Here is a 27,644-nt window from a genome sequence, read left to right on the forward strand (position 1 = left end):
CAAGATCAAACATACTCCCACTAGTCTTTCTATAAACAAAGTCCTTTTCTAGAAAGACCCCAGTCTTTGCCACAACTACCTTGTGCCGACTGGGAATGTAGAAGTAATATCCCTTAGTTTCCTTGGGTTATCCAATGAAATAGCACTTGTCAGATTTGGGTCCTAATTTGTCTGAGACTTGACGTCTAACGTAAGCCTCACAACCCCAAATCCTCATGAAAGACACCTGGGCATCTCTCCCAGTCCATATCCTATATGGTGTCTTTATCACGGCCTTGGATGAAACTCGGTTGAGTATAAAAGCTGCCGTGTCTAGAGCATAGCCCCATAGGTATGTCGGAAGATCTGTGTGACTCATCATAGATCGTACCATATCTAATAGAGTACGATTCCTTCTTTCGGATACACCATTCCACTGTGGTGTTCCAGGAGGAGTGAGTTGGGATAGAATCTCACACTCAGCTAGATAGTCACGAAACTCATGGCTAAGGTATTCTCCATCTCGATCTGATCGAAGTATCTTAATACTCTTGCTAAGCTGGTTCTGTACTTCATTCTTGAATTCTTTGAACTTTTCAAAGGATTCTGACTTATGTGTCATCAAGTACACATAACCATATCTACTGAAATCATTAGTAAATGTGATGAAGTACATATAACCACCTCTAGCAGCGACATTGAAAGGGTCACATACATCACTATGTATGAGTCATAACAAATCAGTCGCTCTTTCGCTGTGTCCACTAAAGGGAGTCTTGGTCATCTTGCCTAGTAGGCATGACTCGCACGTCTCATAAGATTCAAAATCAAATGAGTCCAGCAAATCATCCTTATGAAGCTGGGATAAGCGCTTGCCATTTATATGACCTAAGCGACAGTGCCAGAGATAGGTTTGATTCAGGTCATTTGACTTGAACCTCTTGGTATTTATGTTATAGATGTTAGGACAAAAAGTAGCTAGAGGGGGGGTGAATAGCTCGTCGCGTTCGCTCGGTGCTCGGCGTTGCTTGTTCCTTCAAAGATGTGCAGCGGAAAATATAGAAACAAATACAACAACGCTAACACGGTTGGTTTACTTGGTATCCACCTCACAAGAGGTGACTAGTCCAAGGATCCACACCACGCACGCACCCTCCACTATGAAAACACTCCTTTTCGATAACTACCGAGGGCGGAGAAGCCCTACAAGACTCTCCGTACAAGAAGAAAGGAAAGGGAAACAAAATACAAGCGCAAAGCTTACAATGAGTACAGAAAACCCTAACCCTAGCTTCTCTTCTTGCCTTTGATCCGCCTCTTGACTTGGAAAGCTTCCAAGATCCTTCAAGAACTGGCGATCTGATCTTTGAGAGCGCTGTGGAGGAGCTGGCGAAGATCTGAGATGAAATCGTGAAGCCATTTCCGCAGCCATCACACGCCTGCAGCTATAAACGACGCCAACGGTCGGATCCCGATCGATTCGAATGATCCCAATCGATCGGGGAGGCTTTGGATCGATCCAGAGCGCCTCGCCTGGATCAATCCACGGATCGATCCAGCGCTTATCGCGCGAAGCAGCCGCGTCCCAATCGATCCACTGATCGATTGGGACCTCTGGATCGATCCACGGATCGATCTAGAGGCTCTCTGTTCGCTGGGACAGGTCTGGATCGATCCACTGATCGATCCAGAGCCTGGATCGATCCACTGATCGATCCAGCACTTAATTTTTGTCCAAAACCAAGTCCCAAACCTCCCAAACCAACATCCGGTCAACCTTGACCTGTTGGTATGTCATGCCTAGCATATAGTCACTCAAAATCCCAACTTGATAGTTCTTATGAATTTCCTAAATAATAGATAGGGCTTTCAAGGTCTAGAATGTAGGATCCATTCATCAGAGGTGCACTACAATAGAACATATCTTTTAAATAAACAGAACAACATTTGTCCTTTATTATAAAAGAGAAACCTTTCTCGTCCAAACAAGAAACTGAAATTATGTTCTTAGTTAATGCAGGCACATAACAACAATCATCTAATTCTAGTACAAGCCCAGAGGGTAGAGATAGGTAGTAAGTTCCTACAGCAACAGTAGCAACCCGTGCTCCATTGTCTACTCGTAGGTCTATCTCGCCCTTCGTCAATACTCTGTTATTTCTCAGCGCTTGTACATTAGTACAAATGTGAGAAGCACATCCGGTATCTAATACCCACGATGAAGAAATAGAGAGGTTGACTTCTATAACATTTATACCTGAAGTAGAAATCTTATTTCTCTTCTTCTTAAGATCTTCCAGGTATCCTATGCAGTTCCTCTTCCAGTGCCCTGCTTATCCTCTATACAGTTGACAAAGATGTTCAACCATATCATAAGCGCCCATTAACTCGTATTGCTTATGAAGCTCAGAGTTCATGGTCACGAGCATAAGACAGGACACATCTAATGCGTCATCTTGATGCTTCTTGTAAGCATCTCGGTCAGCTCGCATGGCAGTGGCAGGAGGAGCTTCCGGAATGGGCTGCTCCAGAACGTACAGTTTACGTTATTGGGTGAGAACTATTTTCAAGTTCCTGTACCAGTCCAGGAAATTTGCTCCGTTGAGCTTGTCCTTCTCAAGGACAGAACGCAGGGAGAAAGATTTCGTATTCGACGTTATGGTTATCTACAACAGAAAAATACAAAAAAAGAAATATCATATTCTTTTAAATCATTTAATTAGACCTTTAACTAAATGATGCTCCCACTGAATTCTATAATTCATGTGGGACAAGATCCACATCATACTAACCCTTGAGTTAGCTTTGGGTAATACACCAAGACTTAGTATGATCGGTAGGTAACGATTTACTAATTACATCTCTATGCAACTCTTGTTTATAGGATCATTATCCGCAGTTATATTAAAACTTGAGTTAGCTTTGGCTAATACGCCCAAGAATTAATATAAATGTGATTTATGTCCTATGTTTCCAACCGTTGGAAGAATGCCTATAGTTGTACTCGATCCAACCGAGTTAACTAGGAATACTCAATCTAATTGAGTTTGTACTCGCCCATGCGTTGATAAGCGGGACCAAGATTGTCCCTCCGTACCCTACCAAGATAATATGTGTTGCTCTGCTTTGGCAGATTCAACAACACATGTGATCGAGGTAGTGATAGGTATCGACGATGTGTATCATATACTCGATTTAGATCTAATCTAATCGTAGAGGAGGTGCATCATGTGCGCGACTTAGATCTAATCTAATCGTCGAGATGTATCATATACGCGATTGATCGAATTGAATCATTAAGGCGCTAATTAACTACTTTACTAGCATGCATCAAATACACACACACAAGCAATTAATTATACTATTTGTGATTAGTCATGGCCCTACTACGATCTTCTCAAGCCAATGAGAAGATCAGATGGTCAACCTAGGGTCCACAGCTTCTCAAGCTCCTCCCTTTGACCACTTTGTGTTGCTCGCGCCCTCCTCGTAACTCCGTCTCGAGTGGACCTTCCACGGCTCCAATTTTGTACATTATAATTTTGAAACTCGAGTTACATTCGAGTCTAAACTAATTTACAACAAGAATAAATAGAGAAAGGCATGACGCGCAGGTCGCGTATCAAAAATACAACACACACAATCACATGACGGCACGCAAGGCGTATTATGAATTACAACACAAAATATACCAATCCAATTGGGTCTTTTTGGGCCATGACTATCACAAATTATACATAATTCTAAATTATGTATTTTCTATAATTTTCTGTAATTTTAATACCAATTTTTACAATTTTTACGAGTAAAAATTCTCGGCGGTCCCGTTTAGTGGTTTTCGGGCGCAATCGCGGAACAAATCCCCTTGCGGGGCCAGAGGCAGTGCCCCTACCCGCGATCTAACCATCGCAAGTGTCCCTAAGCAATCCTACAGTGCCTTAACCCGCTGTCCTAAAAAGTTTTGGGGCGAAACCTTGTCGTTTTGGAAAAAAACTTCTCGATAGTCGAAGCCTACAAGTGTCGAAACACTCGTGCTTCGTTTCTACGAGAAAAATACCCATAAAAACTATAAAAAACCAAAATTTACAGAAAGTTACAGAACTTATATTTTTCATAAAAAATCAAATTAAACTCGTACAAGTCTTCGCACATGGCTCTGATACCACTGTTGGGTTTTTCGGGCCGCGAAAACCGCTTTTCCGCGTCGCGGAAACCCCGAAACCCCTGTCACCGGATCTGTGCGAAGATAAAACTTTCGAAAAACTTACGAGTACGAGTTTCTAAACCTCGATCTACAGTAGATCTACAAAGGAGAAGGAATATACCCTTAATGCGAAGTCCTTCGCAATCCCGCTAGTCCTCGGTTCGCCGGATCTCAAAAGTGTCAAAGTAGACACTTCTCTATGTGTATCCACACAATCAAGAGATGGAGTAAAACCTCTAAGGATGTGCTAGCAACCTTAGAGATCAGTAAGGGAGGAGAGGGAGAGCAAGAAGAAAGCTAGAGAGGAAGAAGATGGAAGTTACACAAAAATGAAAACTCCCCACATGAAATCAAAGTGGCCGACCACTTTAGTGGAGGTTGTAACCTCCATGGGATACCAAGAGTCACAACTCTTGGTAACTCCCATGAGGTGGCATCTCACTTAAGTAACCATGATGATGTGGAGCATCATCATTGGTACACTTCTTGCCAACTCACCAATGAGGTGGCAAATGGTCAAGTCAAACTTGACTCTTCATCTTCCTCTCAAGTCAAGTCAAACTTGACCACTTCTCTCTCATGGTTGATCAAATCTAACCATTGGTTCAAGTCAATTTTAATTTAATGAATCTCTATTCATTGAATTCAATTGATTCAATGAGTCTAAGTCCAAATTAGACTCATTTAACACATGAACCAAATTGAGTCCAACTCAATTAGCATAATTTGGATTACTCTTAATCCAATTTGGTTCATCACATGAACCTAATCCTTTAGGTTCATCAAATGAACCTAATCTCCATCTAATTGCCCTTTGTGTGTGACCCTATAGGTTCTTGTAACGTTGGCAATGCTCCTAAACCCTTTTAGAAGCATAAGTAATGAGCGGTATCTAGCAACACATCATTACTACCCAAGTTACAAGAATGTTGAGATCCAACATCACCTTGTGACTACTAATTGTGACTCCTTACAATATATGACAAGTGTCCTTCTATCCTAGACATCTAGATTGATCAATGTGAGGCATAGACCGTGTTATCCTCTGACCAATCTAAATCTTGAACTCCAAGTAGACTCACTAAATCAAATGAGCTCAATATCTCATATTGACTCATTTGGGCATGGTCATGCACTTTGTGGTCTCAATCTATCAAGAATATCGATGTCGCTCCCGTCATATAGGAGAGATAGATCCCATCTACATCACTCACATCCCTCTGCATAATTCGTTACATACCCAGTAATCGCCTTTATAGTCCACCCAGTTACGGGTGACGTTTGACGAAACCAAAGTACATAATTCCTTATGTAGGGAACCATGGTGACTTCAGATCTAAGGACTAGTAGTCATACTAATAGCCACATGAGAAAGTATATGACACTCATGTAACGATCCATGATACTTTCTCATGGCGGGTTATTCAGTATACATTCTCCAATGCATACCCATGTGTCAACTTGATATCTTTATATCCATGACTTATGAGATCAAGTCATCGAGTTGATCTACATGTTAGTCTTATTGCATTAACATTGTCCCTGAATGTTAATACTCGACTAGGAATGATTAAGAGTAGTGTTCCCTATATCATCTCACTATCGATTCAACCAATCGATTGATATAGGTAAGAACCTTCTACTCAAGGACGCTATTATACTTAGTTTATTTGACACCAATACAAGTAAGTATAATAACCAAAAACAAATGTCTTTATTTATATAAGAATATGATACAACAAGTCCATAATACAATCATCAAATGATTGGCTCTAGGGCTCTAACTAACAAACTAGAGGTCACATGTTTCATGACATGTGTCCTAGCCTCCTAGTGTGGTCGTGCTCCCTCCGCTCTTGGCCCTTTGGGTGGTTGGTGTCTGCTCGCCGATCGCTGCTCGGGCGGCGGTGCAGGTTCGACCGATGTTTCCTTCTTCCTTGCTACCTGGGCTTCTTCAATATTTATGTACTCATTGGCTTTCCTGAGCAGGTGGTCGAAGTCCCTGGGCGGCTTTCGGATGAGCGATCGAAAGAACTCTCCTTCAACTAGCCCTTGAGTGAAGGCGTTCATCATCATCTTAGATGAGACCAAGGGGATATCCATGACTACTTGATTGAAACGTCTGATGTATGCTCGAAGCGCTTCCTTAGACCCATTCTTTAGGGTAAAGAGGCTGACGCTTGTCTTCTGATAGCGTCGACTGCTGGCAAAATGATGCTAGAACGTAGCTCAGAAGTCCTTGAAGCTACGTATTGAGCCATCCAATAGTCTTCGTAACTAGCGCTGTCGTCGAGCCGGAGAGAGTAGTGAGAAAGACTCAACACTTCACCCCATCTGTGTATTGGTGCAGCGTCACCGCATTATCAAACTTATCCAGATGATCATCTGGATCGATCATTCCATTGTATTCTCCGATCGCCAGTGGGATATAGTGCCTGAGTAGAGGGTCACACAAGATCGCCTGAGAGAACTGCAGATTGATCCGCTCAGACAATGCGTGACTTCTAGGCCTTTCCTTTTCGTGCATCCTGAACGAGAGCGTCGTCCGAAGATGACCTCCTTTCTTGGTTCGCCTGCGCTATTTCTGAGGGGGTCTGGAACAAGGTGCGATGAAATGGGATGGTTGTGAGCGACGCTTCCTACGTGCTGGTCGAACCTCTATTCTGCCCCCATATGGAAACTGGTTATGGTTGGTCTTCCAGTCCCACTCGCCCTCCTGCTGCCACGTCGCCGACTATTGCACTAGCCGATCGACTAGTGCCTACTGTTACTACTGCTCAAACATCTTCATCGCTTGGGCTTGCATGAGTATGTCGAGCTCCTCTTTGGTGAGCGTCACGGTGGTGAGTCGTCCAGCGTCCTCCATCTTCTCAACTCGGATGCAGGTTGAGTTCCCACATACGACGCCAAATATGATCCTGTCCAAAAGTCGATGAGATGGAAAACTAGGGATGTGCGCTCCCGCCGATCTCCTGTGGACTCCGCTCAGACCTGCAACACAGATTATGTTAGTGGCGAGCTAGGGAAGGGGTCCCCGGCGTTAGCCCTCGGACGCTCAAGTCAATCACCAGCGATGAAGTAGAAGGCAAAGCAAAATGAACAGTAGCGAGAATAGTGTCTATCGTGTATTGCATACCTCCGCCGATGCTTGGACCCCCCTTTATATAGAGCTCCTGTAGTGCACGTGTATGCTCCCCAAAGTGAGCACGCTTCCCAAAGTTTCCTAAGAAGACTTGTCAGTAAAATGTCCCTGACACAGTACCTTAACATGCCGAGCATATCTCTGAAGTGACAGTAGAAGCTTCCGTCGTACAATCTTCTAGTTGTCCATGTCCGGTGTCAGCGGCACTAATTCCTAAAGGAATGTCGATGGATATCAGAGGGAGTATGTTGCTGGGCCGAGCGGGTTGGCCGCTCTGCTGGAACTTCGTTGTTCCTGTGTCTCGTTCGCTCGGTCGGAACTCCACTGCGTTTGTGTCGCGTCCGCTCGCTAGGAATTCCACTGTGATTGTGTCACGTCCGCTCAGCGAAGTTCCACTTTGTCTGTCGAGTCTTGTTGCTTGGCTGAGCGGGGTAGCCGCTCGACCCGACCTCTACACAACATTTCTTCCTTCGTCCGGCGTTCAATACTCCATTAAGCATCAATCATTTGACACCTCCCTGTGTCAGCGGCGGGGTTGGATACGACTCTTCTCCCTCCGGTCGGGATATGACCGTCCGATCGACCGATGATGTCTTAATGTTGACTTGCTCACCCAAACGGTCGATGTTATCTCAGCATTGACCTACCTCCACCGTAACAGCTATCCTCCGTGGGGTGAGACCCCTCCTTATCACCGCATCACTATATATTATAATAATTTTAAATAAAAATGTTGCGACAAAGTTATCACATGATAATCAAATTAAAATAATTTTAATTAAGTTAGAAAAAAATATTTTAATATAATAATACTGTATGTATATCAATTTTGATCCGTAAAAATAATTAATTTTACTTTAAATTATAATTTTTTTTTTTTTTGCCAAAATTGTTAAAATAATATCGAAACAAGGCTATATATGATGGTATTTTGATATTTTCTAAATTTGGATAATTTTCATGATAAAAAAAATAAATGACGTCCTTTTTATTTATTTTTATTTTTAAAATATATTTAAAAATGTAAAAAAAGAGTCTGATTGTGGATCAAAAGGAAAGTAAAGTCTGCCTGGCTCGGTCCAATTGGGGGCCTGACTCGGCCCAAGTCGCGTTCTTCGTAGTGCTAATTCAAAGGTATCGCCTTCCGTATCGCTTCCTGGTTCCTGGGCGATCGATTTCGTATACAGCCTCGGCAAATCTCTGGTAATCCATGCACTTCTTTTGGAAATCTCTTTGACCAAGTTTCTAGGGTTTGTTTTCGCCGATTTGAGGCTTCCTGTGGCTTTTGAGTATTCGAGTATTCAATTGTGAATTGGAAGATTTTGTGGCTCCTCATCTCTTGCTCATATTAGCGATCCATCGCTATATATTTAGGTCTACTCGTTTGTGATGCTAGTGGTCCTCGAAAATGCAAGATCTTGTTGAGATTTCAAAGTTTTCTCATTGATTTCTCGCATCGATTGGAGTGTTCTAATCTAGCTTCATTATTTCCAAAAAAACAATTGTCCTTTTTGGGTGCAGGTACGGCAGCAAGAGCATCGGCCTTTAGTGGAGACGATGTGAGTGCACAATCCACTGTATTTCAATTGCAACTAATTCCATAGTTTTGTTTCTAAATTTGGAATTTCTGCTGCAACCATGGTGGAATTTGTGCCGTGTCAAATATCTTCTTGTTGTTCCTTCATTCTGAAACAAGATTAACGCTCTTTAGCTTTAATCAATCCTTTTGATCTATTTTTGCAACTAATGGTGCATTGTAACTGTTATTTGCTTTATTTTTAGGACGCAGGAGGAACTGACTGATCAAAAGCAGTATCTTGAAGAAACTTTCAAGCCTAAGTGCATACGACCTTTGCAGGCTTATCAGGTACTTCACATGATCACGTTTCATTCCTGGAATTCCTCTTGGAACTGTTAATCTTCTCCAGCCAAGTCTCTATCAGTATCCCCTTAGAGAAATTCAAGCCTGTGAAATTTCTAGCATTAATTTCTCTGTATCTTTTCTGTTTGCATACCCAAGGTGAGACCTCATTTTCTAGCATCATGATACTTCTGTTGTTAAATCAAACAAGTGAATTAAATGAACAACAGAAGCATCATGATGCTAGCAAATGATCTGTCATAGATTCAGAATATCTGGTTGTTCTATTAGAACATTCATATTATAAGAGAAAATTATTTAGCCAATAGTCTGTTAATGGTTCTGACTTCAAAAAAACAATACATCTTCTTTGGGTTGAATATGTAGTGGCAATGTTTACATGCTTATCCTGTGTTTTCTATCTCCTCATCCTTGAAAAAAAAAAGAATGTAGAGTAAACATTTCAAACCTTCATTATCATCAACAGAATCAAGCGGTGTAATTTTTGACTATTTGAGGTTGGGTGCATGGATCTCATCCTAATATTGAATTTTATGCAAGGTTGTGTTGTTAGTAAAGGATTCACTGAAGAAATCATTCTTATTTTCAAAAACGCAATCTGCAACTATTAGATGAATCCTTAAATTACCTACTGGTGTGTGCTAACGGAATTTCTGCAAACGTATCTTATTTCTTTCAAATTTATTTATTTTTTCATATTTTAGTAGTCTGGTTATATGGGCGGCCGAAATTAATTGTTTTGTTCCCTTAAAATTTGCTTGGTCTTTTGTTTAGGAAATGTATATATATGAAGTATAACCTCATTTAGCCCATATACATTTAACATTGGAACTAAGAACAGCAATGATGCTGTATGCTTGTCGATTATCCTCCTTGCAGGATTCCCTATTTCTCTACCAACTATTGAAAATATGTGATGCAATCTGTGGTACAACTAACTTGTGCAAATACATGCAGGCATGTATTGAGAGAGTTAAAGGAGATGAAACTGGGCAAAAGCATTGTACTGGACAATATTTCGATTACTGGTCATGTGTCGATGGACTTGTAAGTTTCACACTTTCATGCATCCCTTCTCTTGGAACAGAGCAAGGAATGTAATTTAGCTGAAGTTTCTATTTTCGACATGCAGGTTGCACCCAGTCTTTTCGAGAAATTGAAGTAATTGGAGAAGGATCTATGGCAAGTTCAATAAGCTGTTTTGCATTTCGACTATGAATCTGTTGTTTGGCTTTCCGTTATCATTTCAAATCTGTTGTTTGGCGTTTACAAGCCATAAACTAGTTGTACGGTGTGATTGTTGCTGAAACATTTCTGAAGAATGTAATAAAAAAAAATTGATAATCCCAATTAGCTTCATTGACTATCTTTAGGGTGACCGGTCCGGTCCCACAAAAATTTTTCACCGGTCACCAAGGTAAATCGGAAAGCGCGTGCGGTAGTCAATCCAGATGTTCAGCATCCTTTGATTGCGTTCTCCATTTGGAGGAAAATTTTTATAAATACGTCATAGTTGGGAATCGATCCATAGGTACCTGGATGATAACTTAGATGTCCTATCGCAGAACATTCAATTGGTGGGATTGAAAGCACTTTGATGCAGCAAAGATCTTCATTACTAATTATTTGATCTACTGGTAAATTATTAGAAAAGATTTAGTCTTGTCACTCTCATCCATAACAGAAAATCAAGCTCTTTTAACGAGATTTTTGAAACTCAAGTTATTTTGATAAATTTAAAATATTGAGAACTTTGACCACCCATTTTGCTATTGTCACATTGATCTAACAATCCTGCAAAGATAAGGTAGAGTAAAATTTTCTAACTTCAAGCTCTGCTCCGGCCTGCCATCCGACATTCTCCCGGCAGAACCACGTGGCAAGTTTTCAGAAAGATTATTCAATCAAGATCAAATGCACGTACTTAATTATCATACATTGTTATGTCAGATAAAATATAACAATTTCTTTCTCTAATCACCTTGATTACCATACATTGTCATGTCAGATAAATACTATCCAAGACAGCATATCCAGCAGCAACTCCACCTTCGTTGGATGATGAAACTTTTGTCCGCATGAGATAGCCACATTGATCATTTATGATCACTTTATCTTTGCTCCTGTCGTTTGAGAAAGTTTCAGGCTCTTCAGCATGACAAAGCAATCAACAAGGAGGAAGAAGATTGATTAGCATTAGTACCTTAGATAGGCGCCGTATGTTCCGAGTTCTGAGATTGCATTTTCCCGAAACCAAACACCTTCCCTAACCAGAAAAGCAGGAGAAGCCGTCGGAAAGATCCTCTGCATCAAAATGTATGCGGCAAGTTCTTCGGTGCCTTTCTGCTGCAGTTCGATCAATGCTTTCCTTAGATCGTCGCCATAAATGTTATTCCCTGGAAGATCACAGCATGCCAAATTGTCAGAAAATGGAAGCAAAGAAGGCAGTGGAGTATAGAGAAGGTTGGAGAACATAACCGCCTCCTTCTCGTTGGGGTTTTAGAACAAACAAATCAGGTTTCTCGATAGCAGACTTCACAGCATCTGCATCGTACAAACTCCACAAACCTGCAAAGCATTTCCGTAGTTTTGCAATATCTTCACTGTTATCGAGGAACCTGAAACATAAGCTAGATATTACTTGTCTTGTACAAGTTACTCGGCACATAACCAAATCAATTGATGGTTAAGAGAATGCACTATCTTTCAATCCTGAAAATCAAACATTTCTAAGGTAGATATTAAGCTGCAATGTAATAAACAAGAAAGTGCTTTTATCAAGTGGCAAGAATAGACAAATCCTGTAAATACTTTTGTCCTTAAAATAATCGGGGAGCAAGTTAAAAAGCCTGAAAATATTTAGAAACCTTTCCAGGACATTTGGTTTTGCCAATTCTTGCTGGATCTTCTTAGTTCCAACTAAATGATAAGAGATTGATGGGCACTTGATAGCAGATGACTTTTCGATCAAAAGCCTTGCTCCCCATTCCTGTCATTTTAAAAATAAAAGATCACGAGGATGATCATTATTTCTTGACTTGTATTCAAAGTATAGATATTATTAAATACATGAAACATCAGATAGTACTACTTACTGCTTCTGAAGGATAATCATTTGGAGTATAACCCGCTCTGAAATAAACAACAGCAACTGGTTTTCCATCTCTGAAATTAGAGTACAAGAGCCATAAACATTACTAACACCAATACACTAATCACCATGTCCACAACAATTGGGCCAACTTTTATGGAAAGGAACCACATACATGATAAGTGTCCCATCAGATAGAACCTCCCCGTTCGCAGCTATTTCAGATAAGGTTTTGCGGATAGTTGCAATGCCATGTGTGTTCATATGTTAAGAAAAAGTGAGGAGGGTACAAAAAACTAAACAGAGATATATTATTGAATTCAATGTCAAGAAGAAATTCAAGTGATTCCATATTACTCATAGTCAATGATAGTCATTTTAGATGTGAAAGGGAAAGCCAAGATAAGTAATTTTTTTGTTACTAATTGCCCATTTGCTTTATGTATTTTCATCGACATCCTTTGCTAAAAGATGTGATGTGGAAAAACTTATTGTGGATTATTAACAACATTACCCTACCATTAAGATTAAAGAAAACTCTATGGAATATATTATCATGGCAAAGGATATATCTCCTTCAAAAGAGCGGTTAGACAGTGTTGATCATACATATTGCGCTCTTCACCTTGGACAACAATCGTAACAACAGCACTAATATTAAACAAAAAAGGGTGAGTAATGGTAGACAAATCCTTAATTGCGACAGTAAGACAATGAATATCATATAAATGACCTGGTATTATTGTATTCATTCCATGCTTTGGCTATTGCCTCGGCGAATCTACTCACAGCCGTGTTTCCAGGAACCTTTCTTGGATCCAATCCAAGGTTCTTTCCATAGTGGTTAAGCAAGTTTCTGCAAAATAACAAATGATCAGTCTCATCACACTTCATGGAAGCATGTAATGTTTCACAAAAGAATCCAGAAGTAAGTTGGAGATTGGTGATAACCACCATAAAGATTTAGACGACACTAATTTGACCTTTAATGACAACTCTTTTCTATTACTGCAAAAACTAAAAATGAAGAAAACATATGCATGGCTACTATTGTCTTCAAAACATTATGTTATGTTGTGTCCACTTCCAAACAACAAATGCCAATTGTTGCTCTTGGTGGTAGGAGAATTTTGGAAAAAAAAAATGTCCCTGCGCAATGGAATTGGATGCTTATGGACATGATCTATGTTAATTGAACATGGGAACGAGCATCCGACACAGGTGTAGACTCAACATATCAAAGTGTTGGCATCCAACATGCGTACAGAGTATATAATGAAGAGTCAAAGTATCAGAGCGCATGATTAACCTAAGGTTACACCTAACATGTAAGTAAAAGTGTAAATTTCCTTTTGGGAAAAATTATGGCATGGTAAATTTCCAATGGCCAACCTCTTGTTAGTTACAATATCAAATCAGTTTATGGAATACAAATAGAGGGATCAAGAACCTTCGTCAATAAGAATAAAGAGGAAATGACAACTTTCTGTGGAAGTGAAAACTATGGAATAAGCTACCTATGAAAAGCAATTTAGCTAACTTCCACCTGCCAGCTAAACAATTTGACTAAAGAAGATTGCCGCCATGGCATGTGTGTGTTACTGTGATCGAGTGGCATAAGATGCTAACTTATTTCAACACCAGTTGATTGCCAAACAAATGTCATCAATCGCCAGCCTAGACAATCTGTATCTCAGAGAAGGCAAAATCTCATTGTTGCTGAAAGACAAGCATGCATGGAGGAACATGAAGTTTTACAGGATTCTCAATGGTCAATGGAAGCTTATGGGATCATGTTCTTTAGTTGTGATCTTGTGACGATGTAGAGAAGAGGGAAAAGAGGGTACCTGTTCAAATAAAATTTGTCTAAGGCTTCTTCCCTCAGAAAGAGAACATCAATCTGAATGGTGGGTGTACATACTCCCAATCCTAAATAATTGTACTGCATATTTTTCCTAGCTACAAGACTTTTCCCATTTCAAATTAAAGTTCATAAACCAATAAAGGATCTCTGTCACTTAACCTCAAAGAACCCAAGATAATTTTGAATCCCACAGAGAAGATAAACATTGTGGCTTGATTGGATGATCTTTGCAATTTAAAGGCCTTATTCCACTTGAGACAATAGGTAAGGGTTATCAATACATTCATTCTTTAGCTTCACCTTAAAACACACCCAACTTTCAATAAAGTGACCGATGTTTAGAATGGAAGTAAATGATCTTACTTGGAATGCCTTAATCAAACTTCAAACTATCTTTGGTGATCGTAAACCACAATTTTACTATGAGATAAGCAGATAGCATGGGTAAATTATGCCAAGGTATGTAGTTATTATATGACAAAAGAAAGAGAAAAAAAAAGGTGAATTTCATGGTGTGTCAATTGAGGCTTGAAGCTTTTATCCAAAATAGTAAGAACAAAATCAAAGTATCAAAAACAAAGAATGCTTTTAGGTTCAGGCCAAAGTTATCAGAAACAAGACAATTATCAACAGAAATTTAAAATGCATGATTTATAGTTGAAAGAAAAATATTAAAAAGAAAATAAAGAATTAGAATTAAACCTGTGAAGCTCACTGACAAGGCAACTAAGGCCGGCAAAGGAAGATGAAATGGTGTTGAATTCAATTTGTAAAAGCAAATTAGTTTCACCATCAACCATATAATCTGATCGGTGCAAACCCAATCGAATATCCTGAAAGCGGTGACAATATTTACTATTTAGCACATCCAAACAGAATATAATACAACGGTGAGGTCAGAGAAGCACTTCTGTTTTGTTTATTTCCAGCATCTCTGAGTGAATATCAAGTAGTCTACTTGTAAATGCGTCTGCTTGCTTCGTTCTGCATTAGCAAGAGAAGTGTAACAACATGAGTCAATGCTTGAGAAGTGAACCACTTTAGCCTACAATGCTGGTGTAGGGAGTAAGAATCTAGAGTGGGTCTCTAGGATAAACATACAATTGAGAAAGAGGCTTTTAGCAAAGCATATTACATACTCAAGACTGTTAATATTGGGTCACTACAAACCAATAAAGTTCAGGGATAAAGACATCTGTAAGATGAATGTTCAATAGAATTTCAGTAGAAGTACGTACTGGAAACCAGTAAGATGCAACAGTTCTTTCAATGAAGGAATAGATGTTGACCAAGACTATGATTAAAAATACAATAATTAAGTAGTAGAAAAGAACTAGAAAGAATACTAATGTAAATCTTTTTGCTCCATGGAAAAGGTAAGATCCAAAAAACTTTGAAATATTCTCTGAGGAACTATATGATGGAAAATTAATAGGAACCTAAAGATGTAAACACCCTCAGCCACTTGTAACAAACTAAAGTTCTTCATCTGTAAAAACATACAAATTTTCTTCTTTATGGGTAGAAGAAAAGAAAATGCATTCTCTCACAATTCTTCACAGGAGATACTAATACTTCCTGAATAGCAAAGAGAGAAACTAGCCACCATCGTTGCTACATTTCCAATCCAGAAAATAAAGAGATGCAGTTAATACTAAATCACTACTCCTTTCCAAGATAGCTAGAAATAATAATCATAACTAATAACGGTAAAATATTAGATGCTCGGTTATTTTTGGTGAAGGCTTGATTATGAATAGTGGATGAAAACCTGGATAAAGCATCCTGCAAGAACTTTCCATCCAAGCTCACTCGGTCCACAAGCTCATTGAAGATAGGAGCTAACTCAGATGCTTGCCTCCAATACCTTTTTGGAAATGGCATAGGCAATAAAGAAAAGGGAGCATGAACTAGACCAACACCGGGGACGATTCCTGATCCCTGCATGTAAATTATTCCGATCCTGAGTTTCAGGTGAAATTAAAACTGTTTTGAACTTCTTGTCATGCAGATAAATATGTACGAACATATTTCAAAAGGTGTCTTCTTTAACAATGATATAGAGCAGGAATGGTGAGAGGGAAAACTTATTTACATGATAATCCAAAAAAGTATTGATGTTTTGAATAAATGAATAGGTAGATAACTAGACACCAAGATTGTGAAACATATATATCTGGAAGAACAAAAAGGATTCTATAATGTGAAACCAAAAAAAAGAAGTGATTTTTGAAGAGAGAAATCAGAAATCGCACCTCGACGCGTCTATCCCCGACGACAAGCCCATGGAGCGAGCTCCAAACAAGAGCGTCGTACACTATTTCATCCACCAAGTCGGGAGCGACGCTGTGAGCGATGGGAGAGATGGCGATCTCGTCCTCAACCTCCTCTCCCCTCTCGGCGAACCCCGTCCGATCCATAGTTAGATCGAATGCGCGAGAATGGAACTGACGACGGTAGGCAGCATTATGGAGATCTGTATCGAATAATAAAAAGCAGGGTAAGATTGAGAGCGACAAAAGTAGGGAGGAGCAACCAAAACCCACTCAGATCTCGTCCCCATCAACACCACAGTTTTCCCGCAATCCACAAATAAAAATTCTTCCTTTTTACCGGTGGCAGAGAGCGCAAAGCCTAACAAGACGGAAAAGTGGGAAGATTCAAACCTTGTTTTGCGATGGCGAAATGGAGCTCGCGAGCGAAGGCGAGAGGAAGCAAGGTTCGATTTTGATTACAGATCCTATCGGCGTTGAACAAGTTGGTAGAGAAAAGATCAAGGCGAATCCACGCGAGAGCGGACATGCCTTAATTTAGAGAATTAAAGCACGAAGAGGGCCAATATTGAATTTATCGAAAATTTCTAAGAATAAAGCAATTAGAATGATCGGGGGAAAAAACTAAAACCTAACACAAAAATAAATTTTGTTTAAAAATCAATCCAATGCATTTTGCAGGGTTCCGGTATGATTCATTAACTTACAGGGTTCAAAATGTGAAGTCATAAAAGTTGTGTAGTAATGCAAAAGAGTCCTCATAATTATTTATAACACCTTTGACTACCGAATTGTACCACCGCTACTATAAAAATTCGCCGGCCGTGAATTGCGTATGGATATTTTTTCCCTCGGCCTACGGATTCCTGCCCAAATTCGTTTCTCTTCTCGTCGGCGTTCCCTTTCCCAATCCCAAACCCTAGCCTTTGATCCTCCCCCGTTCCATGGAGTTCGCCGCGATTAGGACTAGGGTTTCTCTCCCTCTTCGCACACGGTAGCGAGCGGCTCTGCGCCCTTGACCTTGCCATGGATGGCTCGGCGGACGACCCCAGCGCCCCTGACTCGTGGGAGATGGCGGATCTCGACGCTAGCATGAGCCGGCTCCTCCTCTCCACTAAAAAGAACTCAGACTCGTCGAGTTCTCCGCTTGACGCTGAGGAGGACGAGGTGGAGGCGGTTGCAGCACTGCCGCTTGCCTCGCTTGACCCTTCCGATCAAGTTCGAGGTGCCCCGGCGGATGCTGTGAGCCAGGTGGATCAGTTCCTTCGAGAAGCTTTGGAGAAGCCCAGAGAGCGATTGGCGAGTAAGTTTTTTCTTCTTGGAAGCTTGCGGGTGTCTCTGGCACTTGAATTGAGATTCATGCAGATGTCTTTCAACTATAATTTTGTCTCACAGTTTGGTTAGATTTTGATATTAAACTTCTTAAGAGATAGTCTGCACCAAATTAAGTACTCATTTTCAACTTGAACCAAATTAAGTTTTTGATTATTAGAATGGTTGATGTGTGATATATGATTGAACATGAAGGAAGAGAAGGAAAAGTATAATTTAATTTTTGAACTCGATGCATCCTTGCAGAGGACGCTTCATCTGATTTAGATGCAGGCATAGTACGTATAAACCAATCCTTGATGTACATGAATTCAGGAAAAATGTTGAGATTACGATAATGAAAGTATTCTATTCATGGTGCTTGTCTCTATTTTATTTTTAGGACTGTGTATTTGCAACACATCTTCTTAGCCTCTCTTTTTTTCTCATGTGAAAGAGGATAATTAACTTATGATGTTTTTAAATGAATTTTCTTGTTGGCATTACCTAATCATATTGGGCTCATGTGCAAGTTTTAACTAGGTAATCATGAAGTTGAACATATATTCTAGAGTATTATGGAAAGCTGGTATTTTGCAATAGAATGATTAAAACATGAAGATTGTATAAGATATAAATAAGGCAATATGAAACTCTGAATTAACTGGAAATAAACATTTGATAGTGAATTTTAAATTTTTGTGGAACCATGCGGTGATTGATGCTCTCAATTTAGTATTTTAATATATACATATCATTTTCTTTTCATGTGTTATATGCTTTTGGAGTGTAGAAGTCAAACTAGTGGTTAGATTTCAAGGAGTTATTTCCAATGTTTCAGAATTTTTTTTCATATTGTTAATAATGGTCACTCTTTCAAACATTGATTGCTCTGGGTTGATAAGAGATCTTATACTTGGCTCAGCAAACCCATAGAAAATCCATGGCCCTTCTAGGCATGGTTGAAAATTTGGTTATGTTGTAGCGAACCTAGCTCAGATAGATGTGTATCCGTGAATATGATTGCTACTTGGATCCCTAAGAATGATTGAAGTTAGGAATTGGTTTGTATCATTGTATGCTACATTAGCTACTGTAGAATATTTTGATTGGACATGTATCTTGCTACTGCCTAAACTCCTTGATAAGGGCCTAATTATCCTTCTGTTTTTTGTGATGGCTGATCATTGGCTAGATAGTACGCTATAGAAAATGCAGAATCCTAGTCAAGTTATGTTACATGTTTGACTAGTTCTACCACAGGTTTGTATGTGCATTACATGGGATGTGTAGACTTGGTAATTTGACTTGGAATTGAAATACTAGCCTTTCAATGGCATGAGATTTTTAGAATTGTTTTGTTATATTACTCTCTTGTTTTCATTGAATGGGTGTATTTCAATTGCTTCCTTGTTATATTTTACTTTTTTTTTCTGTTTCTTTTGTGGTACTCTATCATGCATCTGATTGTGAAGCAATCTCTTGTCAGTTTTGAGGATGGAACAAGATGTTGAGAAGTTCCTCCGCGATCCTACTCAGCAGCAACTGGAATTTCAGGAACTCCCAAACTCTTACCTAAGATTAGCAGCACACCGTGTTGCTCAACATTATTACCTGCAATCCATTGCCAGACCTGACAATAGCATGCCAGATGGATCTGGTTCTCGAATTTTGCTTTGTAAATCTTCTATCAACTGCAGGCTACCTCCTGTTCGTCTTGCTGATATTCCTGTCAATCTGCCACAAGAAGATAATGATGTCCTGCTTAAAGTTGCAATCAAGCAAAGGCCTAAGAAGCATTCACAAAATATGAGAAATGCAAATACCCAGTTGTCTAGGACTAATTACCAAAAAAGTGTTGAAGAAAGAAAAGAAGATTATAACCGAGCACGTGCACGGATATTCAATAGCAACGAGAGCATCAGTCAAGAGGACAAAGTAAAGTTACCAGATAATCTTCATGACAGCTTTTTATCTGTAAGGCCAGATAAATTATCTGTGACTGAAGGATCTGGGAATTATCTGGGAAGGAGTTCTAATGATTCCACTTCAAGTAGCAGCAGAGTAAGCAGGACTAAGGTAGAGAAAGAGCCTGTTGTTAGTAAACCAAAGGTGAACAATAAAGTTGCCATATTCCGTGATCGTGATGTGGATAGTAGGGATCCTGACTATGCTAGGAATTATGACAGGTAACTCTTCTTTTGTTTTAAGGTTAAACAATCTGCTGATTACCATTAAACACATTGCTATACACATCCATGTTGTACACTCAGCAGGGCTCGGAACCAACTGTACCTCTTTTACATAGGTCGAGGTTCAAATTAGTAATATACTGGGTGAAGCTAGTATGGATTGACACTTTTAGCTTTTTTTTTACTGTCAATTCTAACCTCAGTCTTGACCATCATTAATATTCATTTGGAACTTCATAATTATTTTTATTGTCATTATAAAACCATCGCCTGCTGCTTAGCTGTAAGAAAATGATACCATTTCTAATATTTTGTTTTGAAATTTAACTGTGTTTGCTTGGCCAGCCCTTAATTTGTATCTTCTCTATTGGTCTTGAGTGGTACTTTATTTTACTTTTTGAAATATATTCCCAGTAAGCATGATGTTTTCCTAACATCTTTTTAAAACATCAAAACAAGAAAATGTCCAAAGAAATATTTTATACTTCATTAAAAAATTTAATTCAAATTTACCCCTCTTAGTAGTAAATCTTTATAGTTTCTCATCAAAATCATCTATCCTGGTGCCAGCCAACTCACTGAGTGTGATTACCACTTCACCTTGAGTCTTTATTATAATTTAAAGCTTAACTTCTGAAAGCTCCTTGGCTTAATGCTTTTTTTTTTCTGGGAAGAAAGGAAGAAAATGAAGTGGTTTAAGTGAAGAGAAAAAAAAATAGAAATGTCTTATGTTATTTAATTTCCACCATTGTTTTCAAAGTCAGTTCGGATCAGTTGATTTAGGTTGGAATGACTAATGCCTTTAAGAAAGGGAATACAAACTTTGGTTGGCACTTGGCACAAGATCAGTCAAATTTAAAATTGAACAAGATAAACCACTAAAGATAGAAAGCCAAGGTGGATCAATGAGAGGATTTGATTTATTTGTCAAAACTTTATGTTATTTGAAAAGGAGGAAAGAGAGATGTAGCAGAAGGGATGAGAGACAGTTAGTAGCTTGTTTTAGGGGGGGCATTCAGCTTGTTAGTAGTTGCCACCTTGCCGCCAAGAAGTACCATGGAAGCAAACTGTAAATTTTGATCTAGAGAGAGGTGTTAGTGTACGGGAAGAGTGGTAGGTTAGAGGTAAGGAGAGTTAGAACTGGATGGGGAATAGCTTGGTCTCCTTTCAACTGTAATTTTAAAATATTATTTACTGATTGATGTCATCAAATAAAATGTATGTCTGTGATATCTATATAATATATATGAAAACTATATGAAACAAAGCTCTCTCTCTCTCTCTCTCTCTCTCTCTCTCTCTCTCTCTCTCTCTCTCTCTCTCTCTCTTATTTTTAGAAATGCTACACTGGAACACCCACACATAAAACATCTCTTTATCTTAGATGAGTTAATGTATCTTACCTAAAAAAGAAATAATGTTGAATCAGGTAACACTGAACAACTAGTCTAGCCTCACGGAAGTTTTCCACGGGTCGCTAGGGTAAATCGGGAAGCGCTTGCGGCGGGCGGCTCAGAAGTCCAGTTTCCTGTGGTTGCGCGCACCATTTGGAGGAAGTAATGTATCATACCTAGCATGCATGCAATATTAGAAAACCAACTCCATGCACGTGTCATTTGATTAGTATGAATATTTCAAAGAAATTTAAAAAAGAGATAGGACTATGCATTCAAAAATATAGATGTATTAATAGCTAGTATTTTCTAAATTAAGTACAATATTTGATTTTTAATCTCATAGATTTACGTAAATAAAAATTTATTTTCAATTAAATCTACTGAGCTTTCTTTTGCAATGTCTTAACTAATTAAATGTATAATTTTTTTAATTTCTGATTGATAATTTAATCTATTTCCATAAAGCTATATATTTAAATTTTCAGATTCTGTCTTAGAATTTTTAAAAGCAATACAATTTAGTTTATATCTTAGCTTCTTTATAATATTAGAAAGATACAAATTAATTTTATTTTTTAATTACCCGTGCCTCTCACTTTGTTATGTCTCATATTTTTTATACTATAAACATGTATAAGTTAATTTTATTTTTAATATTATTTTTTTTTCTGGTGTGTTGCTTAGGTTTACACTAATATCATAATAATAAAGTGTTTATATGCATGTGTCTAGCTACATAAAAATTTCTGCAGTATACAAAAAGGAAAATCATTAAAATAAATAAAAGTGAAAATATATAAAACAAAATAAAAAATATTATAACATTAAATACATTTGTTCCCAAACAATATCATTGTTAAATGTAGCAATATGAACAATACCAAGATTTTTGGATTTGCACCCTATTATTGATTTTGGAAACTATTATTACTGCTCTATGTCATTTGTGATTCATTTTGTTTACTTCGATGGGATCAAAGTAAATCATATCCTTGGTTTGTGTTTATTAGATGTTTCAACTTCATTTGTCTTCCTTCCCCTTTGATATAGGAATTGTATTTTTCAACTAATACTGAGATATTTGACCCAGCAGATCCTGATCTAGATACTGATTTTTAGAATTATGATTTCCTCTCTATTTCACCATCTTGTTTGCTTCAATGGAACCAAAAGGAGAGATAATATCGGTTATTTGTGTTTTTTAGATGTGTACACTTTATTCTCACTTGATTTAGGCTGAAGTAAAATAGAGGAATCAAGTAGAATTGAATTCTTTCATTTACTTCCAAATGAGCAAGAGAAGTTAAAACGCTTCCGAGTTTTTCTTATACTGTATATTGTCAGGTATATGCAAAGGTTTGACCCTGGTTTTGGATTCAATGGACCGTATACTGTCCGACCACTGTATGCCCCTGCCGTTAACTACAATACAGAATTCCCACAACTAGGATCTGGTCACCTAGCACAAGCTCCTCCGGACCACCAAGTCCGGCTCATCCCTTCACATCTACTTGGACCTCAGGTATCACCTGCAGTGCATAGTATGGTAAAGTATGGTCCTCCCGAAGGCATGATGCCAGCCTATACTTCCAACCATGTTCGAGGTCACTCTACTGCACCTCTCTACATGAACTCATCACAATATTCTGTGCCTTCACATCCCGGAATGTCTTTCCCTCATGGTAATGGCCCTGTTCAAACATTCACTCAGGTAATGAAAAACATATCTCAATTGCTATACTTCTTTTGTTCATGGATGAATTTGTTAATTTAATGGCTAAAATTTGATAGTGGAATCGTAGTTTGTACATTGGGTTAATTTCTGATCATATTTTTAAGATCTCTGGGGATCAAAATGTTTCTTCCGCTGTGTACTGTACATGACATTTAGATGAAACCAGTTGCTGCATTATGTGGAGCTGAGTCTTAGCATTTTGAATCCACCTTTGTAATTCCATTTATTTTTGATATTTTATCAAGCGCTGCTGGTTTTTTTTTTTCAGGCTCATCTGCAGCAACCTGACTCAAGGTTTGGATTGGCTCGGCCCCGATAAGGGGCCAGGGCATGCCTGCGCCTGCCAGCACAATCTGAGTTTGATAATATGATGACACAAACTGGCAGGAGAATCACAGGCAAACTGAACTGAGGCAGCTGCAGGATTTGGAGGGGTTAGTTCATGTCGAATTGAACTCAAAACTCCAGCTCCTAGCTTCCTCGGATTTCCTATGCTCCTGGCACATCTGATTCTTTTGCAACTAGTTTCCAGTGCTCTGGATAATCGTGCAGGCTGGCTACTGAAAAATGATTTCTTATGCTGTTACTGCAACATGAGAAGCGTACAAGTTACGGTCGAAATGTAATATACTCACTTAGGACTGATCACTTCACTAGAACAGTTCATTCTCCCCCGTCCTAAATGCCTGCTTGACTTGTGTATAATTTCCACCGCAGGAACACATGCCCCAATGCTTCTCAACGCGATAACAATAATACTTGGTGGAAGAAATGCCTTGCCTTTCTGTAGGGCCTCGAGTCGCTGCAACTCTAATCCTCCCATCAAGAGATGGCTTGTTAAGCTTTTTGGGCTTACTTGGATTTAACGACGTGAATAAGTTCATCATACTCCATGTTTTCATCGTCAGTGATATACAACGTAGTTGTCTAACAAACATTTTAGTTACCTAGATGGATTTTATAGTTTGATGTTTATGAGATAATCATTTCCTGTTCATCTTGTTCTTTCAAAATGACAGAGATGGTGGGGCAAGTAGCGGTGTAAATGAACCAAGTCACTCATAAATTATTCAAATCTCGATTCGATAAAAGTTTATTTGAATTCGTTTAATAAAACTCGTTAAGATAAATAAACTAAGTTCAATTTTCATAATATTTGACTTGTTAATTCATGAACATATTTGTTAAGTTTATGAATTAATTTTTTTAAAAAATAATAATTTTGATATTGAATTTATAGATTTTATAATATATATATATATATTAAATTTATTTATTAGAGTAAAATTATAAATTTTAATAAGAATATTATAATTTTATTTAAATATATAATTTAATTTATAATGAATATTTAAATTTATGTTTATTAAGTCCGATAAAAATTTAAATAAATTTGTAAGTCATAAATATATTCGTTGAATAAAATTTAAACTCGGTTTGGTTATAAATATGTCAAATTTAAAAATTCAAAAATTTAGTTTGATTACATCCTAGGGACAAGGTGGGTCTTTTCTTCGTCATTAGTAAAAACAATTTCTATCTAACCCCTCGCATCAACTTACGAGGCATGAATTGAACTCCATGCTTGCTGACCAGTAAACAAACGTTCATCATCGTGAGATATTTTCATGCACGGTGAATCTTATTAAACTTCAAATCGATCATACATTTCTCAGTATTTGGATTGGACCAGTTATTCCTGTTGCTTTCCTATTTAACCGGTTGAACTGATCTGTACGATTTGTTTACCAACTAGTTTTTTTTTTTTTTACTTTTCACATGTAGGAATATTCCAATAATCTCTGTGAGGGCTGTGTTACGCGGCACCCTGGGCGCGCACGACTGAGTGGGTAGGGCGCATATCACGTGGGCGTGGCTCACTCGGTCGCGCACGCCTGGGGTGCAACGTAGCGAGAGCAGATTCTCTGGTCCGCAAATTACGGACCAGAGGATGGTCTATTACATAAGGACTCTTGATTTAGATGGACCTCATCTTTAAATAGATGTGGTCCATCCAAATCAAAGGTCCACATCAGTGAATCATCCTCTGGTCCACACCAGAAGATCCCTACTGTAACATAATAGGGTATATCTCTGTAATGTTTAAAATAATTTAAGACTAACCGGAGGGTTAAGATCGTTCTTTATGACGCACAAGCAACTTAATAATTTACTACAAGCGTTTGCATGAATTATGTTCTCCGCAAGTTACTGTGAGTGTATATCTTCTATTTAAGTCAAGTCTAAAATTAATTAAACGGTCAAAATAGTCATTCAAGATTAATTTTGAGTTTGATTCGGATTTTGTTCAAGTTTAATTTGTTTATATATCATCGAGCTAGTTTGTTTGACTATTTAAAATCTTATATTTTTAAATTTGATTGGTCATAATTTTCTTTTATATGTAATTGTTGTTATAGTAGAAGTTACATAGGGTTATAATTTAAGGTTAGTAGTTTCTTATAGTTAGAAGGAGATTTTATGGCTATATCCTACTCTGATATAGTTGAACTCTCATGTTCATTAACCCGGGGTGATCGGAGGCGCTACATGGATAAGAAAATATTAGTGAACCTATTGAGGGAGTTGTAACGGAGGGAAAGTGCACAACTCCTCTTGGCTCCATGGCGACGTATATTGAAATGCACGACCATTTTAGACAAAGAATAATCATTGTATAAATCTCAAATTATTCCGAATAAAGATAATCATCACGAAAATCTTAGACTATTTTAGAAAAAAGATAGCGATGTGAATAAGTTTTGCATTATTTAAGGAATTAAATAATGATAATGTGAATATGGGAACAAAAGTAAAAAGTCGTCTCTTTATAAAAGGAAACTCTTTCTGGCATCCAAGGTATAAATACATGCACATGTGTACATCAAAAATCCTAATACTTATCTTTTTCTTTGTTCTCTAACTTGAGAGTCGAAGTGGTTGCGCCGGGACACCTCTGATCGTCATTCTAACATTTTTCTTCTTCTTTGCCCTCCTCTAGGCTCCCAAAACCATATCGTCATCTTTGTTATTAGTCGGTGATTAACGTTTAAGTTAGCAATAAAGCCCACTCACCGGTGATTCACTCGTCATCATTTGTGAGCAGGATCAACAGTATTTGTGGGATGCTTGAAGCCAGAAATACCAGTTGGAGAGCAAGGTGTCGAGCTTGAGGAGCATCAGGCGAGTTCTCGCCAGCACCTTAGCCGACTCAACCTCCATTCAGGTGACTCCCAGTTCCACTTCTAAGAGCTCGAGGTCCTTTTGGATGGCCTCCAAATTAGTTTGAACGGCTGCCTCCTTGATTGTGGCGATCTCTAGTTCCGTTTGATGATCAGCTACAGCAGCTATCATCATGTCTATTTCCACCTGCAATTGACTCACACTCTGCGCCAAGCTAATCCTTTTTGTCGTCACCTCCACTATCACCCTCTATAGTCAGTGATCGTTGCCTGGTCAGAAGCGGGGCCAGTCTGTTATCGCTTCATACGATCAACTTCCGGCTGTACAAGGATTATTTCCTCCTGAGTCACAGTTGAAACTTCCTGAGAAGGGGTTGCAGCTATTACATCTCCAGTTCAGCTATGTGGGTCTGCAACTCTTGCCGACCTTGCTAGATCTCAGGGTATTGCTGGCCGAATACTATCAGTTGGGACATATGTTTGGTCTCATTTAGTAGAAGTTCCTTTGTTAAAACTTAGATGGGCATGTCCTTAGTTGCTTCTTCACCGTTATTCCATGCAAGACTTGCTAGACCATAGAGGGTGAGATTCATCCTATGCTCTTCTTAAATTGGGTTTTGGGATAGCTCCATGGTGAATGGGATGTCCTCTTCACCTAGAAAATTCTTACGATGACATGTAGAACTCGGATCCACAAGAGCATGTGAGGGGCTCGTCCCCATGTGAGAAGTTCCCGATTCAATAAGGGGTAGGAAAACTAGGATCCTAGGAGATGGTAGGAGGTGTACCAAGGGAAGATAGCTATAATCGGGTGGCTCTCTGACTCAACTTGTGTCTAATGGCTGAATTGGTGAATGGATCAATGGGCCAAGGGATCTGGCTATGACTCATGCGGAAATGTGAAACGACTTGAGTGATCAACCGAGCATCCAGAGGGGCGACACCTCTTCCTTGAAATTTTTAGGGGGGCCTCCAACTTTGCAAATGAAGTTGGTTTCGAGGCGTTGAATCGATGAACTAGAGACCTTCTTAACTCTCCCTTTAGGCTCGGTGCTCTCGCCACCGATTGGGGAACCACATCCGTTGGGGCAATAACTGTAGTCGGGGTGCTTCTTCCTCTAGTGTCGTCTAAATAAGATCAACGATGGCTATTCTATGGACCTCCAGTTCTATCGCAGTAAGTTTCATCACCTTGTTGAGTGATGCCCTCTTCATCGTGTTGGATGTAAAAAATAACATGTCTTTTGTTAGATATCAAAACTTGTGAAGATGAGAGTTCTTACCAAACAAAGTATTGAGGGGAGTCGATCATGGGCTCAACCCAACATATGCAGCAATCCTTCTTTGATTAAGACATTGTTGTTGAACTACAAGCTCAGTAGCTTCTGTGAT

At 38.8% G+C, this 27,644-nt stretch overlaps 2 protein-coding genes across 3 annotated transcripts; one reads left to right on the plus strand and one right to left on the minus strand.

Annotated features, from left to right (window-relative positions):
* Window positions 1-11,091: 11,091 nt before the first annotated feature.
* On the minus strand, window positions 11,092-16,988 carry LOC122020776 (glutathione synthetase, chloroplastic-like). The gene is made up of 13 exons (XM_042578794.1): window positions 16,829-16,988; window positions 16,418-16,638; window positions 15,934-16,103; window positions 15,071-15,146; window positions 14,865-14,995; window positions 13,032-13,154; window positions 12,869-12,949; window positions 12,474-12,554; window positions 12,303-12,372; window positions 12,075-12,196; window positions 11,686-11,825; window positions 11,411-11,603; window positions 11,092-11,330 (listed from the first exon to the last, which is right to left on the minus strand). The coding sequence occupies exons 1-13, from the start codon at window positions 16,962-16,964 to the stop codon at window positions 11,207-11,209; spliced, it is 1,668 nt and encodes a 555-aa protein (XP_042434728.1). The 5' UTR covers window positions 16,965-16,988; the 3' UTR covers window positions 11,092-11,206.
* A 275-nt stretch (window positions 16,989-17,263) lies between these two features.
* LOC122020000 (R3H domain-containing protein 1-like) lies at window positions 17,264-24,067 on the plus strand. 2 transcript variants are annotated; one of them, XR_006122072.1, is made up of 5 exons: window positions 17,264-17,738; window positions 19,236-19,935; window positions 22,680-23,046; window positions 23,339-23,692; window positions 23,788-24,067. XR_006122072.1 is itself a non-coding variant. In XM_042577685.1 (4 exons), exons 1-4 carry the CDS (start codon window positions 17,462-17,464, stop codon window positions 23,387-23,389), a joined length of 1,395 nt encoding a protein of 464 aa, XP_042433619.1. In that variant the 5' UTR covers window positions 17,264-17,461; the 3' UTR covers window positions 23,390-24,067. The 2 variants fall into 2 exon arrangements, 1 of the variants encoding a protein (XP_042433619.1); XM_042577685.1 differs by having other exon boundaries at window positions 23,339-24,067.
* Window positions 24,068-27,644: the final 3,577 nt, after the last annotated feature.

This window comes from Zingiber officinale, chromosome 9A (assembly GCF_018446385.1).
Source record: "Zingiber officinale cultivar Zhangliang chromosome 9A, Zo_v1.1, whole genome shotgun sequence".
NCBI classification, from domain to species: Eukaryota; Viridiplantae; Streptophyta; class Magnoliopsida; order Zingiberales; family Zingiberaceae; genus Zingiber; species Zingiber officinale.

What these genes read in the sequence shown, in the direction of transcription:
- LOC122020776 (XM_042578794.1), bottom strand. Translation starts at nt 16,964, where the DNA reads ATGTCCGCTCTCGCGTGGATTCGCCTTGATCTTTTCTCTACCAACTTG. An exon ending in TTGCAGGATGCTTTATCCAG is followed by an intron (nt 15,147 to 15,933) that starts GTTTTCATCCAC and finishes TTGCTAATGCAG; the next exon opens with AACGAAGCAAGCAGACGCAT. An exon ending in ACCGCTCTTTTGAAGGAGAT is followed by an intron (nt 12,555 to 12,868) that starts ATATCCTTTGCC and finishes ACATATGAACAC; the next exon opens with ACATGGCATTGCAACTATCC.
- LOC122020000 (XM_042577685.1), top strand. Translation starts at nt 17,462, where the DNA reads ATGGATGGCTCGGCGGACGACCCCAGCGCCCCTGACTCGTGGGAGATG. An exon ending in GCCCAGAGAGCGATTGGCGA is followed by an intron (nt 17,739 to 19,235) that starts GTAAGTTTTTTC and finishes ATCTCTTGTCAG; the next exon opens with TTTTGAGGATGGAACAAGAT. An exon ending in TATGCTAGGAATTATGACAG is followed by an intron (nt 19,936 to 22,679) that starts GTAACTCTTCTT and finishes GTATATTGTCAG; the next exon opens with GTATATGCAAAGGTTTGACC.